The sequence below is a fragment of the Peromyscus californicus genome, unplaced genomic scaffold (assembly GCF_007827085.1).
Source record: "Peromyscus californicus insignis strain IS unplaced genomic scaffold, ASM782708v3 Scaffold_18__1_contigs__length_77618521, whole genome shotgun sequence".
Taxonomy (NCBI): domain Eukaryota; kingdom Metazoa; phylum Chordata; class Mammalia; order Rodentia; family Cricetidae; genus Peromyscus; species Peromyscus californicus.
The window spans coordinates 42,543,642-42,556,859 of record NW_026294480.1 but is presented as its reverse complement, the minus strand read 5'-3'; the positions used below and the strand labels follow the sequence as shown (position 1 = coordinate 42,556,859).

General features: G+C 40.5%; 1 protein-coding gene across 1 annotated transcript in view; it reads left to right on the top strand.

Annotated features, from left to right (window-relative positions):
- Mtrex (Mtr4 exosome RNA helicase) overlaps window positions 1-13,218 on the top strand; it is a 68,507-nt gene that overhangs the window by 37,235 nt on the left and 18,054 nt on the right. Inside the window, exons 17-22 of the mRNA XM_052743295.1 lie at window positions 3,623-3,795; window positions 4,284-4,352; window positions 4,851-4,979; window positions 6,314-6,424; window positions 10,538-10,726; window positions 12,293-12,456. Of these exons, the coding sequence (XP_052599255.1) occupies window positions 3,623-3,795; window positions 4,284-4,352; window positions 4,851-4,979; window positions 6,314-6,424; window positions 10,538-10,726; window positions 12,293-12,456 (835 nt within the window). The remainder of the gene's footprint in view (window positions 1-3,622; window positions 3,796-4,283; window positions 4,353-4,850; window positions 4,980-6,313; window positions 6,425-10,537; window positions 10,727-12,292; window positions 12,457-13,218) is intronic.

The window sequence follows — 13,218 nt, the reverse complement described above, 5'->3', positions numbered from 1 at the left end:
ACCAGATCTCATTACAGATGGTTGTGAGCCACCATGTGGTTGCTGGGAATTGAACTCAGGACCTCTGGAGGAGCAGCCAGTGCTCTTAACCTCTGAGCCATCTCTCCAGCCCCGCTCCCCTTATCATTCTTTACCTTGTCTTTTGAGACAGTAGCTCACTGAGCCTGTAGCTCACAGATTCAGCTAGACTGACCAGCCAGCAAACTCCCTTCCTCTCTAAAGGAAGCATTTGGATACAAACTAAGGGTTTATAGCTTTGTTTTACGTGCTGTTTTGTAAAATACTGGGGCTCTTCATGGTGGTAACCATACCAATAGTGACACCAGCTTCTTGGGCCATGTGACTGGGGTGTAAGATTCGATAGCCTCTCACCCCGACTACGTTTTCACTTTCCACTCTTAATGTCGTCGATAAAAATAGTAAGTGAACTAGTCCAGAAAGAAACAGTCTGTGTGCTGACTACACACTGGTTTGAGTGGTATGGTGACTTCATCTTCTTTATCCACCTTGGGCGTTGTCATTGATGTGTGTGCTGTATACGTGTAAACCCATTAGTCACTCAGTAGTTTAGCTTGTCAGATTGGATGTCACAGTGTTTGTAGTCAAGGATCCCTTATTTTACTAATAATGACTCAAGGTGCAGCTGTAGTGATGCTGGATATTTGGATATGCCAGAAAGAATCGATAAAGTCCTTCTGTGTAAGGATCATCTTACAAGATTGTGGAAAGAAGTGTGAAACCATGTAGTTGGGCAGTCCCATAATACCAACAGACTGGACTCTGGGTAGGACAACTTGTAGGAGTTAGTTCTCACCTCCACCATGTGGGTCCACCAAGCAGGGAATTGAAATTGGGCACATGGGGATTAGTGGTACATACCTTTATCTGCTGAGCCATCTTTCTGACCCTGCCTTATTTTTCAGATAAGATTTGTCTTTTAAGGCTAGCCTGGCTAACTAGCAAACCTCTCGGATCCGTCTGTCTCTACGCTGTAACACTGGGGCTACAGAGGTGCCTGCCATGGGTACCAGGGATTTAAATGAGGTCCTCACCCTTGTACAGCAAAGAGCCACTGAGCCATCTCTCCATCCCCTTCTATAAACCAGCAGTTTTTTTTTTCTGCCAATTTATTCTATCATGTGTGCTGTTACTGATTGAATTGTGGAACAAGTTCATTTAAAAGTAACTAGGAACACAAAAGAGCAGCCGTCTTAGGGCGCAGTCTGTGCAAAGCCTGAAGATAATGAAATGACTAATAGTACAGTTGCAGCACCCTTCTAGTTACTTCTTTACACTGTGACTAGGAACGTTCTATATGTGGTTTGAATTAGCCTCTAGGAAAGCTTTGTAAGTTACGTAGACAGTCTTATCCTCCTCTTTCTTCAGTTGTTAAAAGTTGAAGCATACACGTTAAATAGAAGTTTGACATAAATCCAAAGAAGAGTCCACAATAAATTCCAATATCTATTGTGTATGAGCTTTGAACAGAATGACTGTAGAATGAAGTTGAGACCTTACCTCACATTATGAACAAAAATGAACTCAAATGTTTTAAGTGCTGAAACTAGAAAACTCAAAACAGCCTAGACACAAATCTCTTTAGATTTGAATTTGCCGATGATTTCTTAGATTTGATACCACAAGTATGAACAAATACATATATGAATAAATTGGATTTCTACAAAAGTAAAAACTTGTTCTTGAAACTATGCATGTTGTAGAATATTATTCTAAGGTATGATACTTTTGTGTATGTTGCATTTGTTTAACTCTGTGAAGCTGTGTTACTGTGCCTGTGTTGCACGAATCCTACATGGTCTTATAATAAAAACCTGGAGTCAGATATTGGGACAAATACTGAAAGATCAGAGGAAACAAGCCACAGCCACTTCTCACCTCACCAACTCCTCAGCCGAAAAGAGAAGATCCGGTCTCCACGAGTCCTCTGACTGAATGCCTCTGCGTCCTCAGAGGAAAGGCTCCTAGTTCCTGTCTCCTCACGCCTTCTGTGCCTTTCTCCTCTCAGCCATTTAACTTCCTGTCTCGACCTTCCTAGTGCTGGGATTAATGGCATGTGTGCTTCCCAAATACTAGGGTTAAAGGTGTGTGCCACCACCGCCTAGATTTGTTTCTCTCCTAAACTGGATCAATCTCATATAGCCCAGTGTGGCCTTGAACTCACAGAGATCCAGATGGATCTCTGCCCCCTGAGTACTAAGATTAAAGGTGTGTGCCACCACTGCCTGACCTCTATGTTTAACTGTGGCTGACTCTGTCCTCTGATATTCAGGCAAGTTTTATTAGAATACAACAAAATATCACCACATGCCTGTCTAAAACACCTGATGGTCTAATAAAGATGTGAATGGCCAATAGCAAGGCAGGAGAAAGGATAGGCGGGTCTGGCAAGCAGAGAGAATATATAGAAGGAGAAATCTGGGAGCCAGAAAAAAAGTAGCCAGAGAAGGAGGAGGACATCGGGGACCAGCCACACAGCAAGCCAAGGAGTAAGAGTAAGATTTACAGAAGTAAGAGAACAGGAAAAGCACAGAGGTGAAAGGTAGATGCGCAATTTAAAGTTAAGGAAAGCTGGCAAGAAACAAGCCAAGCTAAGGCTGGGGATTTATAAGTAAGAATAAGCCTCTGTGTGATTTATTTGGGAGCTGGGTGACAGGCCTCTCAAAAGAGCAAAAACAACATATGGAGAAGATAGAAATGTGATAAATATTTACAAACCCTCTATCTAATAAAAAAGAAAAAAATCTAGATCCAGAATGTATAATATACTCTTAGGACTCAACAAAAGACAGTTCAGTTTTAAAATGGACAAATGGGCTAGGTGTGTGGCTTAATGGTTGGTTACTTTTCTAGCATGTGCAAGGCCCTGGGTTTATTCCCCAGTTCTTCAGAAAGTAAATAAATAAACTAATGATAAATCATAAAGAAATGGTAAGAAGTGCATATTAGGATGCTGATCATCACTGCTGGGAAATACAGTTCAAAACTACTTCACACACTCATTGGGATCAGTACTTTTTTAAAAAGCTAAACAACAAAATGGTATGTTACTGTAGAAAATTATTAGAGTTCCTCTGGTTTAATGGGGAATTACCACATGACTCAGCAGCTCTACTCATGGTTAAGTTGAAAACGTGTTCCAACAGAGGCTGTCCATGAATATTTATAATAGCACCTTGGACAATTGAAGAGTGAAAGTGGGGTATACATCCATCAACTGTGAATGTTTAAGTGAGTGTATGTTTTTACAGAGTTCTGGAACTACATAATGGTGACAAATTCTCTGTGATGTATATTTTTCCATAGCAAAAATAATGTAACACTGGATTGAAAGCATAATGGAGTGCTTTAGCAAAGGAGCTTAACACTAGAAGGGCAGAGTAGGGAGTGGAATCATGGGCAGCAGGTTAGCACAGAGCATAGTGCCCATAGGAAGACAGTGAAATGACCCTTAATGGAGAGAAGGTAGATGAGACCCATTCCTTCTCATGGAATCTCAGTGACTGACTTGGTTCTTTAGAATCGTAGTAGAAAAATAGTCCTGGGTGTGATTTATGGGAGATGTGTAGTATTTTTCATAGCATCATCTGTGCTTTATTTGCAGAGGTAAAGAACTCAGAAGAGCAGTATAATAAAATAGTAATCCCCAATGAAGAAAATGTGGTCATCTATTACAAGATTAGGCAGCAACTTGCCAAGCTGGGAAAAGAGATTGAAGAATATATTCATAAACCAAAATACTGCTTACCATTTCTACAGCCTGGTCGCTTGGTAAAGGTATGCCCTAGTCTCTCTATAAAATGTTAGTGTATTACAGTATCTGAAAACGTTTTGATTAAAGACTGTTGTTTATATTGGCAAATGTCTCCTGCTATAGGGTGTGATCAGGATCCGTCATTTGACCTGTTTGACATTGTCCCTATTTAGGCGTTTCCATGAAGGCTTTCAGTCAACACTTTTCAGTTTTCTATTGTAAGATGCTACCTAAAAATGAGCCAGTTTGCAGTCTGAAATCATAGATATAAAATACTTAATAATGTCAGAACATTAGCATTTGTTTTCCAGTTGAAAGGTTCCTATTGTGGCAGTACTGAGAGCTGATGAAATCTAGTGCTGGATGGTTTTGTTTTGTTTTGTTTTACTATAGATCTTTTAAAAGCATTAGGAAAATTAAAAATTCTTATTAGCCTGTAATGTAGCTAGATATAGATGGCTACAATTGCATATTCAATATGAACACTTTTTGCTTTCTTTTTTATTTCCAGGTGAAAAATGAAGGAGATGATTTTGGTTGGGGAGTTGTGGTGAATTTCTCAAAAAAGTCAAATGTTAAGGTAAACTGTTGCCCTTGAAGAGATACAGGGATTTTCATGTAGTAATAATAACAGATTCCAATTTCATGAGTTCACATTTCTCCTCTTTGTGTCCATCAGATTGTTGCCTACTATAGCTAAATAATAATAATAATAATAATAATAATAATAATAGGCACATGACACATGATTGACTTAATTTCAAGAATAGCCACTCTTCTAACAAATTAACAAGACCGTATTTTATTTCGTAGAGACAGATTTATGATACTCTGATTTTTTTGCTTCTCTAAATTTTACACACTACTCAGAAACTTGCAGTGATGTTTGATGTCATAGGTCATCGTGGTCACAATATTAAGTTAGAATTAATAAGCACCCGAGTTACTCCTGTGTTTTCCCATCAACAGGACTGCTTTGAAGGCTACAGAGACTACCTTAGAAGTAAATATTACTGAGAAAATAAGCCCTGTTCACACACAGAGTTAATGCACTTACTTTTTGATCCTGCTTTTCTAGCCTAATTCTGGCGAGCTGGATCCTTTGTATGTGGTGGAAGTGCTCCTGCGCTGTAGCAAAGAAAGCCTGAAAAATTCGGCTACTGAGGCAGCAAAGCCAGCAAAACCTGACGAGAAAGGAGAGATGCAGGTTTGTGTGCTTTTCATCTTCTGATTATTATATAAGCTTTAAATGTAAGACATTGAAAAATAATAAGCGAAAGAGACAAAAGAAAAATGAGTGTAAGGAACACTGGTCTTATCTACCATGTGAAATACTCACTCTCTTGTTTGTGTGTGGTTTGTTGTATTTCTCCCAGTATTGGGGCTTGCTCCCAAGAGCTTGTGCATGGTGCATGCTAGGCAAGTGTTCTACCATTGAGCTACATATATCCCTTGTGTGGCTTCTATTTTTATATTGGTATAAGTCAGATAATTAGTAGTAAAATCTTAATTACAGAGATTCCAAGTGTCTGAAGATTAACGTCATACTAGAATTTTCTTATTTGTAAGTAATATGGCATATTGACTAAATTTTTAGGAAATACTTGTTATAATAAACATGTTTCTAGAAATTAAATCTGCCACTGTCTCATTGGATCAGTAAGATCCTAAGACCTCTTAGGCATACATGTTGAACTATTTTATACATAATAATTTAATGAAATGGACATTATTTGTCCCCATTTTATGATGAGGAAATTGAAACATAGGAAAAGTTAGATAGCTTGTCCCGGGCACTAGCTGAAGGCTGACTTCAAACACACGGATCTAAAATATAGACTGTACTAAACCATCATACCGCTTCTGCTGAGTAAGGCCAGTGCTTTACTCACGAAGTCTTTCCACCTGTGCATGTCTTTGTGGTCGGTAAACAGTAAGTCTTTTGGGGGACCAAGTGTAAATGTGGCTGTGGAAGACTAAATGCTGACAGATGTGAGCCTAGGAAATGGTTGGCCTCCCTGCAAGTAGATTTAGGCCTTCCAGATTTTATCAGTCAAAGAAGCAAAATGACATATTTGGTGGTGAGGGAAGGCATGCTTCCTGGAGAAAGCATGGGGAAAAGTTTTCAGATATGTGTTCAGGAAGATGATGTCTAAGGGAAGTGGTACCTTCTCTTTAAAGAGCTTTTGTTTCTTCCATCTCATTCCATCTGGAACTTGGATGTTCTTTCCTGGGCTCTCTAACCCTCTACACAGGGGCATTTATCTATAGTGCTAGAGTAGCTTTGTAAGTTTAAAAAGTGCCAATAGTGAGAATACAAACGTGAGTAAGTTGGACTCTGAGGAGAGGGTCTTTGTTCAGTGAACGTTTGTGTGACTGGTAAGATTTGCAGCAGTTTTTATGTACTAGTCTCTACTAAGATTAGACTTTGGTGGTAGGCAGTTGATCGGTGACATACTGTAACTGCTACTTCCTTTGCTGGCTACAGTGTGGGGATGACTGGAAACGTGGATTGATCTGTGGTCTTGTGTGGCACTCTAGGTTGTTCCAGTTCTGGTGCATCTCTTGTCTGCCATCAGCACCGTCAGGCTCTATATCCCCAAAGACCTTCGGCCTGTGGACAACAGACAGAGTGTTCTCAAGTCCATACAGGTGTGTATGTTCCTTTAGAACCTAAACATAAATCTCACATGCATAGGATTTACCTAGAAATAACTGAAACGCTTTTAAATATATTTCAGAGAAACTGTACACACATAATAATGGGTTTTCTTCATAAAAGAAATCATCGCAAATCTGTTCTGAGTACACCATCGATGTATATTACCAAAGGAAGACTCATAATCTGCACCATTAATCTTCACTGTGCTATAATAAATAGGATTTTCTATTCATTAAGATACATTATTTCCAAAGGGGCAGAGGTGGCACATACCTGTAATCCCAGCACTCGAGAGGCAGAGCCAGGAGGATTTCTGTGAGTTCGAAGCCAGCCTGGTCTACAGAGCGAGTTCCAGGACAGCCAGGACTACACAGAGAAACCCTGTCTCAAAAAAAAAAAAAAAAAAAAAAAAGTACTTTATTTTCAATAGGAAAAATATATAACTTTCAGATTTAATTTTCTGCTAGAAATAAAGAAATGAAAAGTTTTGGCTAAAAACAGTTGAGTAGCATTTACTATACCTTACTGTTCAGAGAAGGCTCTCTAGAATTTGAGAAAGCAATGGTAAACAGATTGCTTTCATTTTAGAGTAGGAATCTTTTAAAAGATTTATTTTATCTGTTTGTTTTGTCTGCATATATGCAAACATGCCTGGTGCCCGTGAAGGTCAGAGGGAGGGATTTGAGTCCCCTGGAACCGGATGGTTGTGAGCCACCATGTGGCTGTTAGGAATTGAACCTGGGTCCTCAGCAACAAATGCTCTTAACTGCCAAACCATCTCTCCAACCCTTAGAGTACAAACTTTTAAGTTGTGGTCCATAGGCTTTCTAAAATGAGTGCTTTTCTTGAGAATTTTTTTTAAAAAATTATGGAGATGTACTGTTCTAAGAATACTCCTAAAGAAAAAACACTAATGAACCAATCTGTTAGCAAATAAATAAATCTTGGAAGTAAAATGCAATACAGCATTCCAACTAATTGTATTCTAATAATTCAAAAAAATACCATAACTGTAAACAAAACTACTTGATTATTTTTGTTAGTATAAATACTGCTGTTGTCTGGAGGGGAAATGATTACCTTGTCCTTCAGAAAAAGTCAGCTTATGTTTTTCTGTTTAAACTGAGATTGGAATGATTTTTTTATGGAGGTAAATTACCAGCTCCCAGGCTTGTCTTACTTGCTGAACATCGTGGTATAGGCCATGCTCCGCTGACCTTAGCTTCAGCAGGACCCTCACTTAGTCTCAGGTTTCCTGTCCACACTGGATAGGCTGGTCCCCTTGGTCTTCTCAGTCCTGTTCAAAAGGCAGGAAGAGCTGCAGATGAGCGTGCTGGAAGAACCCCTCACCCGAGGACTACAGAACCCTCTGTGCCTCTCACTGTACATTTTAGCCAGGCACGGTGGCACACACCTGTAATCCCAGCACTTGGGAGGCAGAGGGAGGCTAGCCCGGTCCACAGATCAGGTTCCAAGACAGCCAGGGATGCACAGAACAACCCTGTCTTGAAAAACAAAAATTAGTCTTTCTGTGTCTTTATGCTTCAACCTATAATTCAATTTCTTAATATATAAGGATAGGTCAAGTTCATGAATAAAATTATATGACTCTGTAATGTCCCGCCCTCCCTTTTGAACAACCCTGTCCGGTACTTGCTATATGCACAAAGCAGCCAGTTTCTTGAAACAACTTGCATTATTAGCTTATTTCTGATAGCAATATTCAAATATTTCTGAACTCTTTGCATTTTTTAGTTTTATTCTTTCTGTGTGTGTTGGGGGGTAGATTATGGTGAGCTTTATTGATGGTATTCTAGAGAGCAGGGCTCCCTAAGCCCCATCCTTGTTCTAAGGACCTGGAGTAGAAACTGAGGAGAGATGCACAGTTGGGGGCTGAATAGGGCCAGGGACTTCTCAGAAGCCAAGGGCTCTCTCTCTCTCTCTTCCTCATGGATAGGGACTCCTTAGCAGTTGAAGGGCTCTCTCTTCCTCTCTGTTCTTGCTGGGTGGGTGGTCCAGAGTGTCTTACTCCTTGGAGGTCGTATAGGCCTTGAGGCCACCACCATTTCTATAGCCCTGTTTGTTGTCATGTAAGGAAACGAGCTTTACAGAGTTCTAATTGAGAGCAGTGCCAGCCCCAGCATCAAAGGTGGAAGAGTAGGCATCACTGTTACCATTTCAGGAGACGACCTGGTCCTCATCCTAGCCCAGGATGCCCTTTAGTGGGCCCTTCAGTGCCTCCTTCACCACCTTCTTGGTGTCATCATACCTGGCAGCTTTCTCCAGGCGGCATGTCAGAGCCACAGTGGACATATTCCGGGTAGGAACACAGAAGGCCATGCCTGTGAGCTTCCCACTCAGCTCTGGCATGACCTTGCCACAGTCTTCTTAGTGGCAGTGATGGCAGGGATCATGGTCATGAATCCTTCCACGATGCCAAAGTTGTCATGATGACCCTGGTCAGGGGATCTAAGTAGTTGTCGGTGCAGGAGGCATTGCTGACCAGTCTTGAGTGAGTTGTCATACCTGTGGTGATTTATACCCATCACAAACGTGGGGGCATCAGCAAAAGGGGTCCAACATGATGACAACCCTTTTGACTCTTCAAGTGGGTTCTGGCCTACACCGTGAGAGTAAAGACAGCAGCACACCCCATAAAACACACCAGCATCACCCCATTTGGTGTTGGTAGGATGCTGATCCTGGAAGATGGATATGGCCTTCCTATTGATGACCAGTTTCCTATTATCAGGCCTTAATTGTGTGTGGAACATGAGTAGAGTTATACTGGAACATGTAGACCATGTAGTTGAGGGCAACAAAGCGGTCACTGATAGCAGCAGTGTCTAACTTTGCCAGAGTTGAAGGTGGCCCCAGTGACCAGACGCTCAAGATGGCAAATCCATTCATTCCAACCATCACCATCGAGTCTCAGGGACAAGGCTAACACTGCAGAGAAGATGCAGCCGTCTCTGGGAGAGGGAGAGCAGAGAAAGCCGGGTTGGTTTCTGTGCTGCTTTTTCTAAGATAAGACCTCAGTCTGTCATCCAGGTTGGTCTCAGTCTCCTGAGCTCAAGAAATCTCATGCTTAGGCATCCCAAGTAGCTAAGACTACAAATGCACACCACACTTAACTAGTCTGTGCTACTCTGTGTTTACCATACTGAGGGTGAAACCCAGGGCCTAGTCCATGTGGGATAGGTCCTAACTATTTAGAGTCTCTGACCTTTATTTTTTTATTTTTTATTTTTTTTTTTTGGTTTTTCGAGACAGGGTTTCTCTGTGTAGTTTTTCGCCTTTCCTGGAACTCACTTGGTAGTCCAGGCTGGCCTCGAACTCACAGAGATCCGCCTGGCTCTGCCTCCCGAGTGCTGGGATTAAAGGTGCGTGCCACCACCGCCCGGCCGAGTCTCTGACCTTTAAAGTCAACAACACTGAATTCTCGTAGTGGGTGGAATAACCAGCCCATAGTGCACTATCCATTCTCTGAACTCATGATCTTATCATGTAATCATGTGACAAAGAAGTTAGCTAAAGGAGTCTTTAAAAGTTTGATTTCTAGCTCTATAGTGCCCTGACTAGAAATAACCCATGCCTCCAAATTATGTAAAAATTGAATTTTCCACATAAATGATGTGAAGTACAGTTACATAAGATGCCAAGATGTTACAACCACCTAAATATACAATAGTGGGTCTACCAGTAATCATGCCACACTCAGAACTAATGGATTACACTACAATGGTATATAATATATTAGTGGATTATAATATATCCTGTTGGCAGTTAGTTGTAGCATGGCAATTGAAAAGGAATTTTCAAGCTGTGGCAGAATATGTCTGTAATTCAGAACTCAGAAAGTCGAAGCAGGAGGATGGCATGGTTGAACCTAAGCCATGCAGCAAAGTAAGACCCTGTTTTATCCTGCCCCACTTCCCCAAAATGTGGAGTTTTCAAAAACAAATGCCACAGGAAATTGCTCTCCAGTTTAAGTGGGGAAAATGTATGTAGAATACTTTTTATGGCCCATAGACATGGAAAAAACCAAAAAGGGAAGTGATTGAGTCTCCTCTTATTAACCGGTTTTATGTCTTCTATTTCAGGAAGTTCAGAAGCGTTTTCCTGATGGCGTTCCTTTGTTAGATCCTATTGATGATATGGGCATTCAGGACCAAGGACTGAAAAAAGTCATTCAGAAAGTAGAAGCTTTTGAGCATCGGATGTATTCACACCCACTTCACAATGATCCAAATTTGGAAACCGTGTATACACTTTGTGAAAAGAAAGCACAGGTATGGCAGAAATAATCTTTCTTAAGATTTAATTTTTATTTTATGTGTGTCAGTTTTATGTGTATGTATTAGTTACGAGCTGCCTTGTGTCTGGGAGGAACCAAACTTGTCTTCTGCAAGAGCAACAAGTCCTTATCACCAAGCCAACTTCTCCAGCTCCCAGAAACAACTTCGATACTAGAATTCTGTGTATTTCATTAAATATGGTATTTCCCTGTCCTATTTTTATCTTCTGAAATGGGAATGTCTAGCTGTCTTTTAAATAAGCTACAAGCATTGGAGCATGTCAGCCATTGCTAGCAAGTCAGGATTTGCCCGGAGATCCGGGGCAGCAAAGGACAGTAGAGATGCAGGAGAGTTCACATATGTAACTGTCCGTGGCCACATGGAAACAATGGCATTGATAATAGTTTCATTTCACTCAGTGTGCCTACACTGTCATTTCATCACTATGCTCCAGGTAGAAATGGTCTTACTACAAAACAGTCTTACGTCTTGGGCTCTTTTTCTAATTGAAGTTTTAGGACTCTTGTAGTTCTAAACTCCACTCATGTAGGCCTCTCAGTCAAAGAAATCCTGGAACACAGATCATTGTTTCTGAGAGGCCTGATAGTCTTACTGGTTCACATACAGTGATCTAGCATAGGAATTACTGCTGCCTATAATGCAACCGTGCGACACTTCATCAGTTCATAGCAGTAGGTTCTTCTTATCAATTGCTGAGTTAAACCTGGGATTACTTAGGAGCTCTGTGACCTTAACCTCTCTCCTTAGTAATCTCTTGTCTCAGCTTTGTCAGTAGTAAATGTAGATTTGATATTGTTACCTTTTGGAATTGCTTTAAAACTTTAGTTATTAAATTACTGTTTTCTGCTGGGGAGTGAACTCAAGACCTTGCTTGCACACACTGAGCAGGTGCTCTGCTGCTGAGCTGGACCCCCACTCTCACTGAAGAGCACAGTGAGCGATCGAACTCACTGCATTGGAGCACACCAGTGACCTGAGTAAACCTGACTGCTCATCACCTTATCATTTCTCCATCGTTGAACCTTGATGTTTCACAGTATACCGAGATTCAGAGGTTCAAATTCATCTTTTCAGTCACTAAACTTTTCTTGGGGTTTTTGCTTTCTGCATTGAAATCTTGCTTTTCAAAATAGGTTTTCTTTTTCTTGTAGAGCCTTTCTCATGCCAGAGTTAGAAAATGTGTAATGTTTACTGATTATCTGATTTAAAAATTCACTTAAACCTAAAGGTACACTTTATTGTAGGTATCCATTTTGTGTATTAAATAATAGCTGATTTGTTTACATGGGTATTTTGTGTTTTTCATATGTTTAACATTTTAGCTAGGGTTTAAGAACTTTTCAGATCCATCATTCCTCCCCTGGAGTTGCATCTAAGCTCCTCCAGCATACACACTCTCTCAACTATCCTGAAGTTTTAGTGATGAAGGCTATATGGATCAGGTGGCCTTAGAAACTACTTTTTGGTGTTTTGTTTTATTTTCTCTATGTTACACTACTCAGTTTATTATTAAACTGCCTTTACTTTTGTATGCCCTAGATTGCAATCGATATTAAATCTGCAAAACGAGAATTGAAGAAAGCAAGAACTGTCTTGCAGATGGATGAACTCAAATGTCGCAAGCGTGTTTTAAGAAGGTTGGGCTTTGCTACGTCTTCTGATGTCATAGAGATGAAAGGACGCGTGGCTTGTGAAATAAGCAGGTAAAATGTTCTTCTGCAGAGACCTCTTGGTGGTGGTAGTATTTTACCCATTTTGGAGGGGCCCACCACCCAGCTCCCAAGTAAATTCACACACAGGGGCTTATTTTTAATTATGAATGACCAGCCTGAGCTTGACTTAGTTTCTAGCCAGCTTTACTAAACTTATCCCATCTACCTTTTCCCTCTGGGCTTTTCCCGTTCTCTTACTTCTGTAAATCTTACTCTTACTCCGTGGCTTGCTGTGTAGCTGGGTGGCTGGCCCCTGGAGTCCTCCTCCTCTGGCTGCCAGCTCCTTTAACTTCTCCATCTCTTTTCTTGTCCTCAGATTTTTCCTTCTCTCTATATTCTCTCTGCCTGCCAGCCCTGCCTATCCTTTCTCCTGCCTTACTATTGGCCAGTTCTTTATTAGACCAGTCAGGTGTTTTAGACAGGCACAGTAACACAGCTTCACAGAGTTAAACAAATACAACATAAGCAAAAGTAACACACCTTAAAATAATATTCTACAACAATCTATCTCTCATGGACAACACTCATTAGGAAACAGCTTTCTTAAATATGAAAGTTTTATCATGCTTTCCATTTTAAATGCAGTTGGACCAAGAGGTTGAGAAATTAGAAAAATTTCCTGGATCTCAGTAATTACTGTAGGCCTGTGTGTCTAGCCTTTTGCTATATTTTCTATGAAACATTTCTTTTTGTGTGTTGACATTCTTTCTATATAATTTGTGTTTAAATTTACAAATTATATCTTAGTTTGTA